The sequence below is a fragment of the Ambystoma mexicanum genome, chromosome 11 (assembly GCF_040938575.1).
Source record: "Ambystoma mexicanum isolate Mex_15411 chromosome 11, UKY_AmexF1_1, whole genome shotgun sequence".
NCBI classification, from domain to species: Eukaryota; Metazoa; Chordata; class Amphibia; order Caudata; family Ambystomatidae; genus Ambystoma; species Ambystoma mexicanum.
In genome coordinates, this window is record NC_090934.1 from 157482376 (window position 1) to 157505421 (window position 23046).

General features: G+C 43.6%; 1 protein-coding gene across 1 annotated transcript in view; it reads right to left on the reverse strand.

Moving 5' to 3' along the window:
• Positions 1–19045: 19045 nt before the first annotated feature.
• IFNLR1 (interferon lambda receptor 1) overlaps positions 19046–23046 on the reverse strand; it is a 425551-nt gene continuing 421550 nt past the window's right edge. Inside the window, exon 7 of the mRNA XM_069622685.1 lies at positions 19046–20264. Coding sequence (XP_069478786.1) covers positions 19365–20264 — 900 coding nt within the window. The 3' untranslated portion in view covers positions 19046–19364. The remainder of the gene's footprint in view (positions 20265–23046) is intronic.

Genomic DNA, 23046 nt, shown 5'->3' on the forward strand with positions numbered 1-23046 from the left:
ACAATTGTCAAAGTCTTTTTCTTGTAAAACCTATATCAAAGAGTGGTTGCGTGTGCCTAATTGTGCCTAATTGTGATTCCCAAAGGAAGACATAACTCCATCCTTTACTTACACATGGATACATCTCATTGTGACCCTTAAAGAAAAACTGAACTCTATTCTTTACTTTAACGTGGCATACCTTTTCCATATCTAATAAGTTAAAGTCGATTTACTATTGAAGTAGAGAACAATCATTTCCCAAGCCAAGAGCCTCCAAATGTTAAAAGTGGAAATAGCCTTTCTCAGAGTTGAAGAGCAATCCAACCGTTACTGTGAAGTTAATAACAGTTCAACTGGCCTAAGAGAAATATGTATAAGCATTGCCTGAAGCGAAGAGTGTGGCACCAAGGCTTCTGGGTAATTACTTGGAGAGATAGTTGGCAGAAAGGTGATGATAAAGTTGGGGAAGGGAAAGTGGCTGCTTGTAAAGACTATTTTGAAGTGCATCCAACCTGTATTGCCAGAGAGTGTGGACGACAGAGAGAAGTAAGTCTTAAAGGCAAACACAGGTTATTATTGTGGCAGACAGACAAGAGAGGCAATGAGGCTGCCCCTTTTGAATATTGATATTCAGAGGAAGAGTGCCTTGCCCGCTTGAAGGTGTCAAAGTACTTTAAAGCATGTCTTGTTGAAGCCTGTTTAGAAGTACTAATAACTGAAGTTGTGGTAGTGGTCCAAAGTGCTGAAGTTGTAATGATTTATCTGGTTGTCAGTCAATGCAAAATTGTAGTAATCTAAATAAAGAGGAGTACTATGGAACAAAGGTGACTGTTCTCATAGTGACTCAAGTAGAAATGGAGTTGTTGAAGTGGAAGTAGCGGCACTGAGAAATGGCCCTGACAAATAAACCATTGTGAAGACTAAAACTGTAACTAAAGAAATATTGATTGTTAACCAAGAACTATGTTTCACTGACAGTGGTAGATATTGAATTTCTTTTGAACTGTGGCAAAGTGACAAAGCATCTTGACTGGGATTACCATTGGTGGTATTTGGTGGAAGGATAACGTGGATATTTCACCAAGGGGAAAAGACTTGCTATCATTGGAACTTAGTTTAACAAACTTTGACTTTGAGACATCAAGAACTGATGTGAGACTGTCTTATCTACAGGATTTCCGCATTCCTTTCTTCGGTTGAACATTAATAAATACAAATACAAATACAAACAGAATTGACCTTGCATCCTGGGGCAGGGTACATACCCAGGACACTAGAAGGTTATTAAGAAACTGTGAATGTTGTTTGTGTTGTGTTGTATTGACGCATATTTTGTTTGTGTACTTGTTGATTAGTGTGAGGGCCAGATATTCTGTGTTAGGGAGTTTTCCCTTAGCTTTGGTTAGGCAGGGAAATCCACAGCAGAGTAGGGATAGTGAGGTGCTGTACTACATTTATTTTGAGAATCAAATGGCATGTGTTGATAAATCAGCAAACAGTTGTCCGTCTCGCATTACTGACCCCTCACAATGGGCACTCGTTGCACGCAGAATGTCTCAACAGAATTTATCATCCAAGAACATTTACGAATAGAGATTTTTTTTAAAGAACAATGTTAACAAAAACGGTTGTAATATTAATCTCACCCATTAACCCTTTCTGTCTAAAGTAAAATGAGCGACACATAATGAATACGTACTTTTATTGTAAAATTGGGCTGATTTGTGGCACACAAACAACTTGCTAAACGGAAATGTATGATATGTACCAAAAATATTTAAATTTAAACACATGGAATAATTTAAGGTTCAGGCTGGGAGACTGCAAATACAACAATTAAACATGATGAACATTATAGAGTGTAAACGTGGGGAGAGCACCATGCACAATGAGTGCACTTCAGCTGCATCTACAGGTATCTGGGATCAGGCGGCTTATCCATAGCGTCAGTCTTCATGGAAAACATGTACACATCAAGTCCTTCCAATAACCCACCCATGACTCTCCAGAAAACACGCTCTCTGCAGGATCCAGATAGCAATTACCCCTGCCATGGATCCATGATCACCATTCGAGGCAACCGTGCAAGGATGAAGGGTTGAGGCAAGGATGCTGGGAGACAAATCAGTGAACTCCAAGTTATGCACTTATCTCTGTTACTGGTGCCAATCAATTGACAATGTGTAGTTTTACTTTAGTGGCGTATTTGTTAGTTGAAGGATCTGTTGAGGTGGTAGGAATTAAAGGCACTTTTAGACCATACTCGCCTGTTAGATATTGCAAGTATTTAGAGCAACTGGCTCCAGTCCCATAGCCTCCATGTGCCAACTTCTCCTATTATCTCGTAGACATGTTAGAATTGCCCTATTAGGTTAATTCTCTCGCATCTTACCCCTGAATCGAACACGTTTGCTTCATGGCATACAGTAATCCTTTCTAAAAAAAAAGCTACTTTTCCTAACCCTGAACACCTGGTTTTTGAGGAGGTACTGAGTGTTCACACAGGAGTTGGTGCAGTACTAGGCTCTAAAGTACCACTAAATAGATGGGGTTATGAATGCATCTGGAAAGACAGGCTGGTAGGGTAGGTTTTGTAGAGGTAAGTGCACAACCTGGCAAAGGGAAGCACATGATAGGCTATATGCGGATAGTACCCAGTACTCCGCGCATCCTCTGATGAAACCTTCAACTTGGCTGGGGAGCCAAATAAAGAGGAGCCTACAATAGCCCCCTCTCGTGTCCAGTACACGCATGTGCAGAGGCAAAGGGACTGGATCATTTACTTGAGGAACGCGCTCTTATGGGAACACCCCTGCATAAAATGTGGCGTCCCTGCAAACGGAGCACTGTGCTGTTCGGCTTGATGCTCTAGCAGAACCATCTGTAATGTAAAGTTGCTATAGTGGCACAGATAAGATATATGATATGGGATGTATAACGCGCTGTACACAAGTGATTCTAAGCACGACAAGCCATGTGGGGAGGAGGGGGGGCGGAGGGAGGACAAAACATCGATCCTACTAGGCTTTGTGTTATTCAGATCACGCAAGTGCAGGAAAGTGGAAGGGGAGAAGTGCCAGGGTGGGGTGAGGAAGTAGTGCAGGTAGTCAAAAGTGCAGCCAGTGGGTGGCTCAGTGCAGGTACATCAGAAAGTGCAGTCAACGGTTGGCTCATAAGTGCAAAGAGAAGGGACTGTAGGGTTAACAGATACAGACTAGAAGTGCAGGGGAGCCAAGAGGCAGTGCGAGGCGCAACTGGACATGCAGGATCCAGAAAGAGGTATATTTTGGCTTATTACTGGCAAAGTCACCAATTGAGCCAAAACGCTCAGACCCTGGTCTGGTGAACCCTCTTTGATTAGCTGTGATTGGTGGCTGTTTGGTTCCAGAAGCCCCTTAGATGAGAGATTGAAATGGAATACGCGGCAGCGCAGTTTATAGGCAGAACACGGCTTCATAGCACTAGAACATTAATTTTACAAAATTACAATGTTCATTCATACATCACAAGTCTTTTTGCATAACATCGTCATAACATGTGAAAAGAATACATTTAAGAGGAACCATACACATGTTAATAAACGATCACGCTAATATTTTATCAAATGAGCATTGTTACATCATCGCTGCTGCTTGCTGAGCTCAGTGGGATGGATGGCCAGAAAGGGCCCCCGTCCATTACACAGAAGGTACAGTTGCTTGTGTCCAGTACAGACATTCCTAGAGGGTTCATGAGAAATGAAACACTATTATTACATTTTGTCAGATGAAGAAACTTTGTATTGACATCTAAGAAATTGGGCTACACATTTTTGCCCTCGAATTGGGAGGGTTTCCTGTTCCTGGAGGTGTAAACATTTTGTCTGATCACAAAACTGGTTAGTAAAACAGATCCTATTCGCTGTGGCTGTAGGTCATCATGTGGGTCCAACTAGGGCCCACCCCATCTCCACGCCAAAGCTTTTGCTCACCGGGGTATGTATGCGATATCTCACTGACCACCTATCCACCCCCACCCCATCAGTTTTTCTATCTATCCATCCATCCACCGATCCTTCCATCCACTCATTTGTCTATCCATTTAGCCATCATCCCTCCAGCCACTCATTTGCCGATCCATCCATCAATCATCCTTCCATCCACTCATTTGCCCATCCATCCATCAATCATCCTTCCATCCACTCATTTGCCCATCCATGTATCCATCCATCCATCCATCCATCATCCTTCCAGCCACTCATTTGCCTACCCATTTATCCATCATCCTTCCATCCACGCATTTGCCCATCTATCCATCAATCATCCTTCCATCCACTCATTTGCCTATCCATTTATCCATCATCCTTCCAGCCACTCAATTGCCCATCCATCCATCCATCCATCCATCCATCATCCTTCCATCCACTCATTTGCCTAGCCATCCATCAATCATCCTTTCATCCACTAATTTGCCTATCCATGTATCCATTATTCTTCCATCCACTCATTTGCCTATCCATCCATCCATCCATTCATTTGCCTATCCATTTACCCAATTCAACTCATATCAGAGAAATAATGTTTAGGCAAAACCTTTAAAGATCAGATTCCAAAAACAATAATCAGAATAATTGAAAAATGTGTGATAAGCTGCTTATCAAACACACCCATCATGATACTGGTCCACAGAGGTAGTGGTACAACCTGAAAGAAGCAGATATGTAAAATGACTTCACCTGTGGACCTCGATAACATCCATAATAGATATTTACGACCAGATTCCCAGCGCTTATTGGCACACGTCGCCTTCTCTTGTGCTAAATAAAAAGCTGCACTAAATCCACAAAGGGCATCAGAAGGCGCGCATTATTGATACTCACATTTAGATGTATCTTTAACCCCTTACAGCATAAAGAAATGGGTGTTGCTGGGCATTTCAAAATGGATCCCGAACCCATAAGTGGGATGCGCTTGTAAATGAGCAGCAAAGAAACAAACACATTCTTTTGCTCCTGTTTGGAGCAGGTGCGGTGCGGGGGATGTGTAAGGCCTGAGAGGAGTATGTTTTCTCTTTCATACATTCCCTTTTAATTGTAATGGCAGCGATGTGATCAGCTGCCCTCGCACTTGCATTTCAATCTCCCAACGTAGTATAGAAAGGTTCATTTAAGTTATTATTACATTTCACAATGATAGGCCCTTTAAGGGTCTTTCACTGTGAAATTTGCTGCCTGCATGCGGGGGGTCCTGGCGTCTGTTATCCATCATTGCCCGGAAGGTATGCACGGTGGGACGGCCAGCATATCATTTCTCGCTTTTCAGAATAAGGTGATCTGCGTATTTCCTAAAATGCCGGAAGTAAAAATAGAGCGTGCTAGATGCTTATTTTCCTTGAGCCACTATTCGAGAATCTGCCTCTAAGCGCATACACACGTAAATACCAATATATTTCTCTCCATAGTGATCTTACACATAAAAACCTCCAGGAAATCCACACAAAAACATTCCTTACAAAACGGATGCAGCACTGAATGCAAATTACACACATGCCAGTTTTCAAGATCCTACTCCGACCCATAGCCAGAGGCAAGCCAGCCCTATGCACTCACATGGGGTTCTTTCACATAATAATCCATTGCCACCAACAACTCAGACCGTCAAAGGCCATGAAATGGGCAAAGGTCAGAGGAGCTTGAAGTAAAGTTTATGATGGCAATCGAGCTTGGGGAAAATACCCGGGAAGCGAACCGATGTGATCAGTTCTATTCATCACCATTTGGAACACTGCGCCCCAGTAATGTGACCACAGGACCAGAGCGAATTGGAACTCATACTTTCCTAGATACTTTTCATGTTTCCAAGACACATCACTAGAAGCTGGACTACAAGGACATCCCTAAAGGTCTCCAGGGACATATAAGGCAGGGGCCTGCACCCTGTGGCTCTCCAGATGTCTTGGACTACAACTCCCATGATCTCTGACCATTTACTATGCTGACTAGGGTTGATGGGAGTTGGAGTAAAAAACATCTGGCGAGCCAAAGCTGTTAAACCGTTGATATAAGGGGCAAACCCCTGCATCCATATTCCTCTTCAACACCTTTACTAGGAGCGTATAGTTTTGTTATGTTACACAACTCTTAGAGATCACACCCGTCGCTAATGCAATATCCTCCAGGCACTAAAGAACATGAGAACACAGAAGTTCCGATGACCATGATCGGTTAATGCTGGAAAAGGTAGGTATTTCGTAAGGTCTGATGCCAGTCTTCATGTTATTGGAAGACCATTCCACCATCTGGCTGCCAGATCGCAGGTGGCACAACCTCCTTTTCAGATGTCTTGGTCCGGGAGGAGATGAGTGCTGGCAGAGTGCAGTGGGATATGGCCTGTAGTGCTGGAATCTGTCAGACTGAAATCCTGGTCCATGATCTAGCAATGGCCGGGGAGCTGTACACAATGATCTGAATTACACCCCAACATGAATGAGTCCAAGGCCCCAGAGATCCTTCAGAAGGTGGGCTGCTGCTGCATTCTGAACCCACCGCGGTCTGTAATTTCGCAAACCCAGTAAGGTGCCTGCTGGCATAGTTCACATGCGATAGTACACAAGAGAATACTAGCTGGACTAGATTGGGAAAGTTCAGGAATAGAAAGTTATTCTATTATTATCTCAAAATTAAAAAATCCCTTCTTGATCACATGTGAGACCTGAGAGGCCATTGAAAGTTCAGTGTCCATCATGACACCGCATTTTTCACAACTCATTGAGGTTGTAAGGGAGGACTCAATTGCTTTGGCAAACTTCCCTTGGCCAATCCTTAGTGTGGGTTTCCAATCCCTGAATTTCCCTTTGATTTTTATTGTATTGCTTACAGCGCAAACCTTGCTCAGGAGGAGCGCGGTGCATTATAACAGGAGAGAGACAGCATTGGGCTTGGCATTTTATACAGTAGTACAGTACAGTTGGTGGAGTTTTTTTTTCATCCAGCAGATATTGTCGACTGGTTGGGTATCTTGAATCGTTACTGAAGCATACCGTTACATAACAGTATAGGAGCAGACTGTGTATTGAAGGTAGGTACGAGCTCTACCTGAGATCGTTTCTTGTCATGAAAGGGCATCAGCCTTCATGTGCAATGTGCCTGTATGATACGATCGTGTATACACAAACTTGGCAAAGAAAAACATCCAGCTGGCAAGGTGCTGGCTGAGTACGGCAGGGCTGCTCCCATTGGTGGCAGTACCTGACGGGTTTGAATAAGGCTGGACCCCTTTTACAATGGCGCAGAGGGGCTAAAATACAGTGGTGTGGAAGGTTGCCCAGAGCAATGCCAGTGGTTCAGATTAATTCGAAACCTTCCACCCATCACATTTTTTTTGGTTTTAGTTTGTCTCCCTATGTGAGAGAGGGTATGCCCAGACGTGGCTCTCTTGCTCGCTGCGCCATAGGGAACCAAGCTGCACCTCACTGAGGGGGCAAAACAAGGTCGAAACATGCCTGGGGTTGCTTGTGTTTCTGTGCAGAGGCGACCTGGCCAAGCAGTGCAGGCAGGGCTGCTCCCATTGGTAGCAGCACCTGACTGATTTACATATGGCTGGACCCCTTTTGCAATGACGCAGACGGGCTAAAGAACAGTGGTGTGGAAGGTTGCCCAGAGCAATGCCAGTGGTTCAGATTAATTCAAAACCTCCCTCCCATCACTTTTCGGGTTTAAAATGTTGGCTAAGGCATATTGCTTCTTTCATATGTTTCTTGTGATCGCTCAATACCTCTAACAAATGAATTGATTCCTTGAGTAAAGTCTCCAGTGAATGCATCCCCCTTTTAAAGGAGTTCTTTGTCAAAGATTGTTTTTTTAACGTTTAGCCGGATTCAATCGCTTGGAGAGGTGTACCACTGGATGAAGAAACACGTCTGGAACTGTGACAGAATTGGCCCTCCACCCCAATCGGTATTGGACGTGACAGCCTCCCTGACGAAAGGTTTGGTAGAGTCGGGCTGTAACAGTAGTGCAGCAGAGAAGTAGCTTTCCTTGAGCCTAGCAAAGGTGTCCTGAGCCGCCTCCATTCATTGAACTGGCATATCATTTTTCGTAAGATGGTAAGAGACTGAGACAGGTGAGATGTTCTTTAGGAAACGTCTGCAGAAATTGGCAGATCCAACGAAACGTTGGATGTCCATCACAGGGCAGGGTTGCCAGCAGGCAGCACCACTAGTAAGAGGGATACGCAGGATCCCAGGCTGACAGGATCTCGGGAAGAAGTAAAGCCTACATGGAGAAGGCACAAATAAAGAAATGAGGTAGGGATGCAGAGGGAAGGATGCCCGAGGCCTAGGGCGACCAGTGCAACAGACAGAGAAGTTTAAACATGTCTTTCTAACACTATCTCCCAGTCATGTGCTCCAATCTCTCATAATGACACCGGTACCTGGTCTGACAGGACTTGGGAAGGTCAATTCAGATCCCATATCCCAGCAGCAGTTAAGCTATTTGGAAATGAGTCATGTTTAGGGGGCAGTAGAGGAGGAAGAAATACTGTGTTGGTTCCATCAGATGGTAACTGCAATCACGTTTTGCCCGCAGTGGGGAATGTGTTTGCAATCATCTATTTTACTTTTAGTTGGTCTGAGAAGGCAACTGCCAACCACCCACCCTTCCCATTTCTCTAGATTGCATGAGTATTTTAAAGCTTAGTGGGATTAACCCATGTTTGACAGGTGCACAGGTTTGTGTAATCATGGCTTCTGTAATTAACACATACGGAGGCCATGTGCTAGAATCCCTTCTGCAGTGCCTGTGCTATGTTTAACTAAAGATCTAATATTAATCACAGCCTAAGCTTTTGCTCACCGGGGTATGTATGCGATATCTCACTGACCACCTATCCACCCCCACCCCATCAGTTTTTCTATCTATCCATCCATCCACCGATCCTTCCATCCACTCATTTGTCTATCCATTTAGCCATCATCCCTCCAGCCACTCATTTGCCGATCCATCCATCAATCATCCTTCCATCCACTCATTTGCCCATCCATCCATCAATCATCCTTCCATCCACTCATTTGCCCATCCATGTATCCATCCATCCATCCATCCATCATCCTTCCAGCCACTCATTTGCCTACCCATTTATCCATCATCCTTCCATCCACGCATTTGCCCATCTATCCATCAATCATCCTTCCATCCACTCATTTGCCTATCCATTTATCCATCATCCTTCCAGCCACTCAATTGCCCATCCATCCATCCATCCATCCATCCATCATCCTTCCATCCACTCATTTGCCTAGCCATCCATCAATCATCCTTTCATCCACTAATTTGCCTATCCATGTATCCATTATTCTTCCATCCACTCATTTGCCTATCCATCCATCCATCCATTCATTTGCCTATCCATTTACCCAATTCAACTCATATCAGAGAAATAATGTTTAGGCAAAACCTTTAAAGATCAGATTCCAAAAACAATAATCAGAATAATTGAAAAATGTGTGATAAGCTGCTTATCAAACACACCCATCATGATACTGGTCCACAGAGGTAGTGGTACAACCTGAAAGAAGCAGATATGTAAAATGACTTCACCTGTGGACCTCGATAACATCCATAATAGATATTTACGACCAGATTCCCAGCGCTTATTGGCACACGTCGCCTTCTCTTGTGCTAAATAAAAAGCTGCACTAAATCCACAAAGGGCATCAGAAGGCGCGCATTATTGATACTCACATTTAGATGTATCTTTAACCCCTTACAGCATAAAGAAATGGGTGTTGCTGGGCATTTCAAAATGGATCCCGAACCCATAAGTGGGATGCGCTTGTAAATGAGCAGCAAAGAAACAAACACATTCTTTTGCTCCTGTTTGGAGCAGGTGCGGTGCGGGGGATGTGTAAGGCCTGAGAGGAGTATGTTTTCTCTTTCATACATTCCCTTTTAATTGTAATGGCAGCGATGTGATCAGCTGCCCTCGCACTTGCATTTCAATCTCCCAACGTAGTATAGAAAGGTTCATTTAAGTTATTATTACATTTCACAATGATAGGCCCTTTAAGGGTCTTTCACTGTGAAATTTGCTGCCTGCATGCGGGGGGTCCTGGCGTCTGTTATCCATCATTGCCCGGAAGGTATGCACGGTGGGACGGCCAGCATATCATTTCTCGCTTTTCAGAATAAGGTGATCTGCGTATTTCCTAAAATGCCGGAAGTAAAAATAGAGCGTGCTAGATGCTTATTTTCCTTGAGCCACTATTCGAGAATCTGCCTCTAAGCGCATACACACGTAAATACCAATATATTTCTCTCCATAGTGATCTTACACATAAAAACCTCCAGGAAATCCACACAAAAACATTCCTTACAAAACGGATGCAGCACTGAATGCAAATTACACACATGCCAGTTTTCAAGATCCTACTCCGACCCATAGCCAGAGGCAAGCCAGCCCTATGCACTCACATGGGGTTCTTTCACATAATAATCCATTGCCACCAACAACTCAGACCGTCAAAGGCCATGAAATGGGCAAAGGTCAGAGGAGCTTGAAGTAAAGTTTATGATGGCAATCGAGCTTGGGGAAAATACCCGGGAAGCGAACCGATGTGATCAGTTCTATTCATCACCATTTGGAACACTGCGCCCCAGTAATGTGACCACAGGACCAGAGCGAATTGGAACTCATACTTTCCTAGATAATTTTCATGTTTCCAAGACACATCACTAGAAGCTGGACTACAAGGACATCCCTAAAGGTCTCCAGGGACATATAAGGCAGGGGCCTGCACCCTGTGGCTCTCCAGATGTCTTGGACTACAACTCCCATGATCTCTGACCATTTACTATGCTGACTAGGGTTGATGGGAGTTGGAGTAAAAAACATCTGGCGAGCCAAAGCTGTTAAACCGTTGATATAAGGGGCAAACCCCTGCATCCATATTCCTCTTCAACACCTTTACTAGGAGCGTATAGTTTTGTTATGTTACACAACTCTTAGAGATCACACCCGTCGCTAATGCAATATCCTCCAGGCACTAAAGAACATGAGAACACAGAAGTTCCGATGACCATGATCGGTTAATGCTGGAAAAGGTAGGTATTTCGTAAGGTCTGATGCCAGTCTTCATGTTATTGGAAGACCATTCCACCATCTGGCTGCCAGATCGCAGGTGGCACAACCTCCTTTTCAGATGTCTTGGTCCGGGAGGAGATGAGTGCTGGCAGAGTGCAGTGGGATATGGCCTGTAGTGCTGGAATCTGTCAGACTGAAATCCTGGTCCATGATCTAGCAATGGCCGGGGAGCTGTACACAATGATCTGAATTACACCCCAACATGAATGAGTCCAAGGCCCCAGAGATCCTTCAGAAGGTGGGCTGCTGCTGCATTCTGAACCCACCGCGGTCTGTAATTTCGCAAACCCAGTAAGGTGCCTGCTGGCATAGTTCACATGCGATAGTACACAAGAGAATACTAGCTGGACTAGATTGGGAAAGTTCAGGAATAGAAAGTTATTCTATTATTATCTCAAAATTAAAAAATCCCTTCTTGATCACATGTGAGACCTGAGAGGCCATTGAAAGTTCAGTGTCCATCATGACACCGCATTTTTCACAACTCATTGAGGTTGTAAGGGAGGACTCAATTGCTTTGGCAAACTTCCCTTGGCCAATCCTTAGTGTGGGTTTCCAATCCCTGAATTTCCCTTTGATTTTTATTGTATTGCTTACAGCGCAAACCTTGCTCAGGAGGAGCGCGGTGCATTATAACAGGAGAGAGACAGCATTGGGCTTGGCATTTTATACAGTAGTACAGTACAGTTGGTGGAGTTTTTTTTTCATCCAGCAGATATTGTCGACTGGTTGGGTATCTTGAATCGTTACTGAAGCATACCGTTACATAACAGTATAGGAGCAGACTGTGTATTGAAGGTAGGTACGAGCTCTACCTGAGATCGTTTCTTGTCATGAAAGGGCATCAGCCTTCATGTGCAATGTGCCTGTATGATACGATCGTGTATACACAAACTTGGCAAAGAAAAACATCCAGCTGGCAAGGTGCTGGCTGAGTACGGCAGGGCTGCTCCCATTGGTGGCAGTACCTGACGGGTTTGAATAAGGCTGGACCCCTTTTACAATGGCGCAGAGGGGCTAAAATACAGTGGTGTGGAAGGTTGCCCAGAGCAATGCCAGTGGTTCAGATTAATTCGAAACCTTCCACCCATCACATTTTTTTTGGTTTTAGTTTGTCTCCCTATGTGAGAGAGGGTATGCCCAGACGTGGCTCTCTTGCTCGCTGCGCCATAGGGAACCAAGCTGCACCTCACTGAGGGGGCAAAACAAGGTCGAAACATGCCTGGGGTTGCTTGTGTTTCTGTGCAGAGGCGACCTGGCCAAGCAGTGCAGGCAGGGCTGCTCCCATTGGTAGCAGCACCTGACTGATTTACATATGGCTGGACCCCTTTTGCAATGACGCAGACGGGCTAAAGAACAGTGGTGTGGAAGGTTGCCCAGAGCAATGCCAGTGGTTCAGATTAATTCAAAACCTCCCTCCCATCACTTTTCGGGTTTAAAATGTTGGCTAAGGCATATTGCTTCTTTCATATGTTTCTTGTGATCGCTCAATACCTCTAACAAATGAATTGATTCCTTGAGTAAAGTCTCCAGTGAATGCATCCCCCTTTTAAAGGAGTTCTTTGTCAAAGATTGTTTTTTTAACGTTTAGCCGGATTCAATCGCTTGGAGAGGTGTACCACTGGATGAAGAAACACGTCTGGAACTGTGACAGAATTGGCCCTCCACCCCAATCGGTATTGGACGTGACAGCCTCCCTGACGAAAGGTTTGGTAGAGTCGGGCTGTAACAGTAGTGCAGCAGAGAAGTAGCTTTCCTTGAGCCTAGCAAAGGTGTCCTGAGCCGCCTCCATTCATTGAACTGGCATATCATTTTTCGTAAGATGGTAAGAGACTGAGACAGGTGAGATGTTCTTTAGGAAACGTCTGCAGAAATTGGCAGATCCAACGAAACGTTGGATGTCCATCACAGGGCAGGGTTGCCAGCAGGCAGCACCACTAGTAAGAGGGATACGCAGGATCCCAGGCTGACAGGATCTCGGGAAGAAGTAAAGCCTACATGGAGAAGGCACAAATAAAGAAATGAGGTAGGGATGCAGAGGGAAGGATGCCCGAGGCCTAGGGCGACCAGTGCAACAGACAGAGAAGTTTAAACATGTCTTTCTAACACTATCTCCCAGTCATGTGCTCCAATCTCTCATAATGACACCGGTACCTGGTCTGACAGGACTTGGGAAGGTCAATTCAGATCCCATATCCCAGCAGCAGTTAAGCTATTTGGAAATGAGTCATGTTTAGGGGGCAGTAGAGGAGGAAGAAATACTGTGTTGGTTCCATCAGATGGTAACTGCAATCACGTTTTGCCCGCAGTGGGGAATGTGTTTGCAATCATCTATTTTACTTTTAGTTGGTCTGAGAAGGCAACTGCCAACCACCCACCCTTCCCATTTCTCTAGATTGCATGAGTATTTTAAAGCTTAGTGGGATTAACCCATGTTTGACAGGTGCACAGGTTTGTGTAATCATGGCTTCTGTAATTAACACATACGGAGGCCATGTGCTAGAATCCCTTCTGCAGTGCCTGTGCTATGTTTAACTAAAGATCTAATATTAATCACAGCCTATTTAAGTTGCCCTTTAGTCCTAAACGCCAGTCGGGGGGCAGTGATTAAGGCGGGCCTTGAGGCATGACTTAGGAAATCAGTTAAGGCAGAGTCTTCCTCCAAATGCTACCATAGATGCTAACCTATCACAGTGGGCTCCATGGTCACGTTTGCGTTGCTCACACTCCCATTGTCCACACTCCAACCATTTGCATAGCTCTACTCACCTCACTAAAGGACAAAATGCACTGTGAACCCATGACATTGGGGACAATTCCACTAGAATTGGAGAAACATGCAGAGTTCCTTTTAACTTACCTTTTTGCAATAGTGTTTACTAGTACATATGTGCGTTTGCCCCAAAAGAGTTGACACTTAGTTGTGATTAGTTTGAAAGATGAGCACTTCATCTTATTTGCATCACTCAGCTAAAATGTGCACTGCATTGTACTTTTGAGTTAATCTTTCATAGGTATTCAGTAGTGATGGAATTGCACTGGAGTGCCTTGTGATCTTGGGCAAAACTGTTCTCAGAACTTGTGTTCACTAGCAGCGACTCTTTGACAAATTAAAATATCAGTAAACAATATATGTAATGATGGGGCAAACAAGTATCTGGATTTACAATGAACCTAATTGTGAACACTTGTATAACGGTGCATGATTTCTTTTTAGAATCAGAAAAGAACATTTTATTTTAACCCAGCCCCGCCCATAACTTGTGTAATCACTTTAGTAAGTGATGACCTTTTTTCTTAGAATGCCCTGTTTGCAGGTTTCCATGCACTCTTTATGGCCTTTAGGGTATGTTGTTTTTTTGAGGGCCAAAACAGCGAGTCGTGGGCCAGTTGACTGCTCTGTGCTCTCCTCGAAACTGTATCAGGTGGTGGTTCCACCTCCTGGTGCTGGAATATGTGTAGTGGGTGTACCTCGTATCCTATAGTGCCCCCAATTCCGGTTTTTGAAGAGGGAAAACTAGCAGCATCCTGTGCCCAGGACTCAGTCTGTCCACAGATGCATCCAGAGGGGCTTGCCTGTGGTGCGCAGCGGGGCTCCCCTAGGCATCCATACATAAGTGGCCTTCCTTCTTGTCTTGCAATGGAGGTAGAAGAAAGACCTTCATTTGGTTACCTCTTCCTTAAAGTTACTCTTCACTGACCGTGAATCCCGGCTACATCGGACCGCACCTATCCCTTGCCCAAGTAATGTCAATAGTCTGCTGTAATTGCATGTTTATAAGCGTGCACACACACAAGTTAAATTACACGAATTAGAAGGCTTAAAAATGTATATTGCGATTCTACAACAACTATAAATATATACAATTCCTTGACTCTCAGATGACCGTTCAGCACGTCTGCTGATTCTGTACAAGTTTAGTAAAAGGGAAGTTAAGTTGACTAAACATAATGCAACAAACCCCTTGATATTCAGCACATTGGGTAACGCAGGACCGATTTAACTCAGCGTGCTCCTATTGATCTCCCCCATAATGTTATATCCCCCATATTGCCATTTTGTATGTCATTGGGAATCGCTCTTGACCTTTGCAAATAAAACATGCGATTTAAGCTGGTCCTAAGTTTCCCATTGCGCTACATTTCAAGGGTTTTGCGTTATTCTTAGTCACCTAAACTGCACTTTAATTAAAGTTTTTTCATTGAATTTCAAGGATTTTTTGTACCATAGTATTTTTCTGCACCACTGGCCATTTAAATCAGTAATGGGCCACTGCCCATGGCTGTATGGTCTTCGGCCACGCCTACTGTATTTTTTAAAACATTTACTGGCCACTGGCCATGGCCACTTTCTATTTTTTTAACACTAAGATGCCTTCAGCCATTTAAAACACTACCAAGCCACTAGCCATTGGCAGTGATTTTTCACCCTGACCTCACTGTAGCTGTATAAATATATATTTGTGTACTTTCCCCCCACAACCGTGGCTATAATAGCAATGTACTACATATAGCTGTGATTATCAGGAAAAAATTTGAAAATAAATAAAAATATTCCCCTGGACCCCCACTCACTCACCAAGTGACCCTTTGTTCATGGCAAGATTCCCCTCATTTGCCTCCCTAACCCTCTCTCATACCCCTTCAAACACTAGTCGTTCTGTGTGATGCATTTTCAGTGCCCAATCTCGTTTTCACTGGTAGCCGCGATTATCGGACCGAATAACCACGATTACGGGAAAATGTTTGTGCTGCAAACTTAGTTGCTAGCCCACCTCCAACTCCCAAATTTCACATGGTGCCCTCTCCACGGCCCCCCCCCACCTCTAGCCTGATTCCATTTCACTGTTTTTCTTCCTTCAAATACAATTTTTCTGCTTTTCGTTTTCCGATATTCGCAGGTACACCCGCGGCTATCTCTCTCATTGGAAAAAAAAAGATGGCATAATTTTCATTTCTGGAAGCCTCTCTGCTGCAATGCACCATGGGAGATATCTCTATTCAGTGCGAAGGGTGCAACCCCTTCTCCATAAAATATTTAAAAAACTCCTGGTCAGAATAATATCAAACTACAAAATGGTCGTGAGTCAACACTTCATGCTCAAGTTGGTTCAGACCTGATCCAAATCCATCCAGCGGTTTTCGCTGTATGCTTGCCTATGGGAAAATGAATGGAGACTAGGTCGAAAGTGCTTTTTTGGTTTTCGGTATAACTTTTTTATTTTTTGACAAATCTTTCCCAAAGTGTCCAGTTTGTTCAGCTAAATCCATCGTCAGAGTCAAAAACTATTAGCAATACATTTTTTCGATTTCCTATGGTATATAGTACACATCTTCACTATAGGGCTGCGTCTGCCACCCACTAACATATATATCCTTACATGAGAGACTGTCCTTTCGTGTTTTAATGGAGGTAGATCTATATTTGGTTACTTCTCCCTTAAAGTGCCTCATTAAAAATAAAATCACTTACTCGGACCTGCGATTTACGGGACTAGAAGTATCCCTTGCCTGAGCAACATCAACAGTCAGCAGCAAAGCACGTTTCTGAAAGCGCTCAAAACACAGGTAAAGTGACACAACTTTCAAGGCCTAAAGCAATGTATTGCAATACAATAGAAATAAAGTATACAATCCCCCCTCTTTCAGACAGTAATTCAAAGTGGCAGCAGCTTTGCTGCAAAGTACTAACTGTCCCTAAACAACAAGGCAGCTGCATCTTTGGTTCAAGAATCCTTCTTTTCTTTGTTTCAACTGAGGTAGAAGAAAGACTTCCATTTGGTAACCCCTTCCTTAAATGATACAATTCCTCTCACGTTTAGTCATTCAGAGTGTGAGCAGATCCGTACAATATACTCAATATATCAATGCATATGGGATCAGAATTCTGCACAACTAGGGGTGAAGGGAGAACTATCTTACACTGGTGCTCTTTTAAATTGGCAAGGGAAATGATTTTTTTTTAAAAACAGTACGCCAACCCATGAATTCAAGTTCTAAACACCATTGAATTTCTAATGCGACCCTTCTGCAGTAGCCTAGAAAGGCTGTTATTCACCAAACAACCCTAAAACGAAACACAATAAATGACAATTAGGAGTGATGCGCTGGGTTCTTTGCTTATACTATGACCACCAAAATCGAATTCATGTTTAAGAAATGTAATTTATTTCAACATCACTTGATAAAATAGTGACAATAGAGGGTTCAGGCTAATCCTGAGTTGGAAGAACCATATGAAGTATACATTTAATCAAAGAAAACAATTAGGACGTTTGAATAAATATAAATAGCAGAACCAATGGATGCCTTAAAACAATTGCATAATTATGTATTGGTTATGTGGGATTTATATATGACAATCAGAAGTGCAAATCAGTCGAATTATACTAATTGTGCATATAATTAGGTCTATTTAAAGGACTAAGCCTTGAAAAAACTCCAAGCGGGCGAAACACAAAAGCACGTGCACTAACAGGTTTGTGTCCGCAATTGGCATGTGTTCTGGGAATTTGGGGATATTTGCACCTGTCGAAAACATTAAGATCTGTTGAAAGCCAGCAGTGTCATGTAGAATTATATTTTATCAAGTAATGTCGAAATAAAAAACATTTCTTAAACTTGAATGAGATTTTGGTGGTCATATTATAAGCAAAGGACCCAGAGTGCTACGCCCAATTGCCATTTATGTGTTTAGACAAATAATCCATCAGCATCTCTGCATTTCAAACACATACTGGTCAACTCCCACACATTTGGTGGGTGACATGTTGCAATAGTCAGTTCTTTCACCTGCCAGTCCCCTTGCCGGCCAATAGATGTCAATGGAGAGCAGAGCCGCTCAATAAACATCTTCATGTTCCACCCCCATTTTGATTTCTAAAGGTTGACAGTTCTTCAAACATGTGATCCAGATACACAAGTTGCTGTCCTGAAGTAGATCAATCCCATCCCATCCTTCATCCATCCATTCATCCCATTCAATCCACCCCAAGGGGAGTGTAGCAGGCAGACGTGCAATTATTGAGATATTGCTGCAAGGTGGTGCTGTCAGTATCCAGTCTTTACATCGAAAAGGTTTCCAATGAAATCTTTTCCATCGAAACCTATCCATCGAAAAAATATGCATCGAATTCATCTATGTGTTAGGTAAAGGGTTCATTTTCATTAGGGTGGGTTTTTAAGGGTGAAAAACGGGGGGTTGGGTGAGGAGCCCCCCTAAAAAGAAAATTGCATTTGATGCAAACATTTTTGATGGATAGTTTTCGATGCAAAAACTTCTGTCGAATTATGGACCCCCGAGTTCTGGCCAGCACATCTGTTAGCCCAAAATCACTGGAGTTTGTAATAGAGGTCCCTCAAATGAACGCCACCAGAAATCCGTGCTTTTTTTAATAGCATTTCGCATCCACATCTTTCACTCTTAAAAGCGAAGGAGAAAATACCCATTATTCTGGTGCACACGCCCTCGTGATTTCACCATGGAAAGTGCATGTCCTTCGGCTAATCACAGTATCAGAGATCTTGTTGCAGCACTTTCAGCAACTGTGGCCCACCACAGACATTCCATTCCCCCCAATGCTGATAAAAGTGCAGAGGGGGCCCAGAACAGGAAGAGCGTAATCTCGATCCTTATATTCACTCAACAAGGCCGGCCATACTGCTGGTCCGGAGGTGCATATACACTTCATGCCCTATCTTGTGTGCCCAGATCACAGAGCTCAAGAAAATTGGTGATCCCAAAATTGTGGAAAGTCTGCTCTGGTGGAGAAGCCCCATTGGTGGCCAGCTCTTCCCGGACTAATTCCTCCCCATCACTGTGGATTGTCTTGTATTTTGGAAGCGCCAAAAAACCAGAGGTTGTCGCATAACCACTTTGTAACTTACTGTACAATATGCACAACTCTCGGTGGTGAGTAGCCTTTCAGAAGACAAGCACTTCATACATGAACATAACGTCCGTTTTATGGTGCACGGTGAACGGGAAAAGGGGAACACAGCACCCACTGAAAATATTTCAGATTTAGACAAGATGCACCTTATCTGGTGCAAATCTGTGCACTTTACAAATGCAAATGACATAATCTAACATCTGAGCACTCTGGAGTGAAAGTGCTACAAGTAAATACATGTGAACATAAATATTAACCGTGGACTTTAGGTTCGGGGATATCCTACAACAAGAAATGCAAAGTGCCTTTGCAAAGTGCCTTTGTGAGTATTTTGCGTCAATTGTAAACTCCATGAGGAGTGTTGTTCAAGTCATCTGGACATATAGTCACTTTGGACCTTTTCCCCTTGACAGTTTTGATTCTGAGTCCGATCGTAAGGACTGTTTTCCGGGGTGAGTGATTCCAAAGATGAAGACCTGAACCCTTCTGGTTGGTCAGGGTCCATCATTTTTGAAATCAACACGTCCCAATCTTCAGTCTCAGAGCAGTCCGATAAACTGCTGTTCTCCGTACATATTGTCATTGGGACGCAAGAGTCTGGTTCTTCATTTAGTTCTGCATCAGGCGTATCATAAAAGGTTCGTAGCGGAAGACAAGGTCCTTGCTGCGAGCGAGTCGTGGCAATGCATTGAAGATTGCTCCAAGGCTCTTCTTTATGCATCAAAGTCAAATCTGGCACAGAGCTAGCAAAAGCACACACCATGGGAGGTGAAAGAGAGGTCCTGCCATGGTAAGTCACATTGTTCTGCAGCCTGTGGTCCGTCCCCGAATTACCGGCTTCAATTCCGAGATCCTCCGGGGTCACGTCTCTTTGAACACACCGCGCATGAGATGAGGTATTTTTATTATGTGGACTGTAAAGAGCTTCTTCCATTTGATCATTTCCAAACTGCAAATCTGAAGATTCCAAACCCTCTGTACTATCGGAGGACTTTGACTCTGTGCTCTGTGTGGAAGGGAGCTGCTTGTATTGGAAGGTCTGCTGCTTCTCGGCGTCTTTACCGGGTGCCTCTCTTTGGTGGAACTGGTGAGTCTCCGTGTAACCTCCACAACTGCTGATGGTCTCTCCAATGCTGCCTGTAGATGAATAATATCCATCCTTGACCTCTTGGAAATGCTGATCACTTGTGCGGAGATGAGAAGTGATCACGAAGAAATCCTGCGGATCAAGTATGCACTTTTCCATGGGCCACTCGGCTTGAGGGAACTCCTATTTGAGGAAACAAGATTAAATATGGTTAATAGTTCTGCCTCATTGAAACAAACAATTGTATCCCGTGACATTCATTTTACTGTTGACATCTTGAAAAGAAAAAAAAAAATTACATTTGTGTGGTTCCCTATTGGCGAGTGCACGAAGGAGTCTAATAATAAATGCACATTACAACAGGGATAGTGAGAAGGAAAGGCTCCATGCACTGCTTCCTTTATCATTAACACCGAAAAAGTGGCAGCGATACAGGTCTAGAATAGCTCCCAAACACTACCACAATTGAGGAGGCATTGCCAAGGGTTTGCAACCATTTTCTTTTTCTCTGTCCTCCAACAAGTGAAGGACCAGTGATCTCCGCCTCTTTTCATTTCTATTAGTAGGAGGAGCTTCAGAGAACGCCATAATTTCTCCCTCTCTTTCCACTGCTGGGTAGCATCATCTGCTGTCTGCACCAGTTCTCATTTCTCTTTGCATTGGTAGGAGCAGCATTCTAGGTCTCCACAACTTCCCCTTTCCCTTTCCATTGAAAGGAGGCGCACTATAGGACCCCACCACTTTCCCTTCCTTTTGGTAGGAGGGTCATTGGAGGGCTTCATTGATTTTTCTTTCTCTTTCATTCTGTAGCAGAAGCATCAAAGTTCTGTGCCACTTTGGCTTTCTCTTTCTATTGGTAGATGGCGTATCAGCAACCAGCAAAATCTATGCTCTCCCCTCTTTCCCTACCATCTATCCACTCCAGTGGAGACGATCAAATACCCCTCCAACGATAGTCTCTAAACAAAAACAAAGCCTAACAATTAAAATTGACAAACAGCTGCAAATCCTTTTGGGCCCAGTCTAAAATATGTCCACCATTTCTTCTCTGATGTCTTAATAACATCTTACAGAAGTTATACATGTGTTTACTTGTATTTTTACCCCGCATTATTACTTGTTTAATTCTACTGAACCATCATAGTAATTAGTTGTGTAATCATTTCGGTCTATATTTTAGTTATATAGCTGTAGGCCTTCACCATGTTTTTCAAATTGTTCAGATTGTCAGAAAATATTGCCATGGTGATCCAATCCCATGAGGGGCAGCACTGGAGCCATCTATACCCCACACAGAAATACCACATTTCCGGCTACCCTTCTCCCCCACTGAGGTTGGTGTATTAGACTTAATACCTATCTGCAACTAAGCTTTCTGTCCTCAAAACAAGATCATTAACTTGACAACCAGGACTCCCTTTTACACTCTCTCACTTCACACCTACTTCCTCGTACCGTGACCAGACTGGATGGCTGATGATGGAAAACAAGGCCAGATATACATTTCTTCTCCTGGTTCACACATCAATCCCTGCTAAGGCATTACCGTACCGTTCCTCCTCTATTCAACTCTACAAGCCTTCTCATAATCTGTGCTCTGCCTCGACTGCCCTTCTGGCACCCTCCCTGTGCTTCTGCTGTCATCCAATCCTTCTCTCTTCTTGCACCACTTGCATGGAATTCTCTTCCCCCGGATAGCTGAGAAACAGTCCACACAGATTTCTTCAAAATTAAACTGAAAGACTGCCTCCTCGCCTCCAATGTACCCTCTTAATCTACACTTCATATGCCTTCAAGGTAACATTTTTCCTACGCCACCAGTCTGCTTGTCCCTCACTTTCTCCGCTTCCACTCTAGCACTTCACTCTTGATGCTCAAAACCCTAACACAGCATTCCCAGTACCCCCTACCTGCACTTAGAAATGTGTAATGTTGATTGGGCTTAATCTATGTATGTCCACCCATGTATTGTCCCCGCTGACCTTTCCATTTACTCCCTTCTACAACCTGGTCAGAATTTCACTCAAACTCACTCCATTGTAAGAAGCTCACTGTCAAATCTCATATCTTATCTATTGTGTGTTCATTTGTGATCAATAGAATTGCAGAGAATGCATAGCAGACTGCTCCTCAAGGGCAGCAAACAGACAATTATTTCACGGAAGTCGAAAGCCTACCTGGAAGGGATCACGAGCACCTGTTTCCTCAACTATTTCTGCTTCTGCAAGGAAGCCGGAATACTCAAAATTTCAGGAGCTTACCAACAAAGATAGGCAGGGCGATAGGCCACAGGAATGCAAGGGTCTGGGGAGGGTTTTAATGTAGGGCGGGGCTCTAGCATAACGGGATAAGAAGATGATGGAGCGATGAAGGTCTCTGAATAGAATGGAAAGAGGTAAAAAGTTAGCAGGATAAGGATCCAAAGGCGAACCCGGATTATGAATGTGTAATTTCTGGGGGCATTTTAGACTTGGGAACAAGGTCTTGGGCTTCTTATGCTTCTCACCAGCACAGGTGTAACTGAGGGACGCCCCCGCTCCTCCCGATGGGTGAGTTTACGCTCTTGTTAAAAAACACAAGCACATCTAGGTTTTTGTTTGTGTGTCTCATTTATGTCAATCTACTATCCATAGTAAACACCATCCAAAAACTCAAACAACATGCACAAGAATATCAGAGGGTCATCCAAACTCTGATGCTAAGTGTTGCTTTTAACACATGTACACTTGTACTAAATGACTGATTATTTGCCTATTCTATACCATAATGTTATCATTTACATTCCGGCCCATTCCAAATTCACAATCTTCACCAAAAGCATGACCACATATGATAACAGTGGTCCATCTTAACATCTGTGTTTCCCTCTTTTTTCTTTTTATCTTTCATATACTTTGACATTAAGACTCATCCTAAATATCCATAAGCCACTTTGACTTATTTGTAGGGGTATTACTTTGTGCAA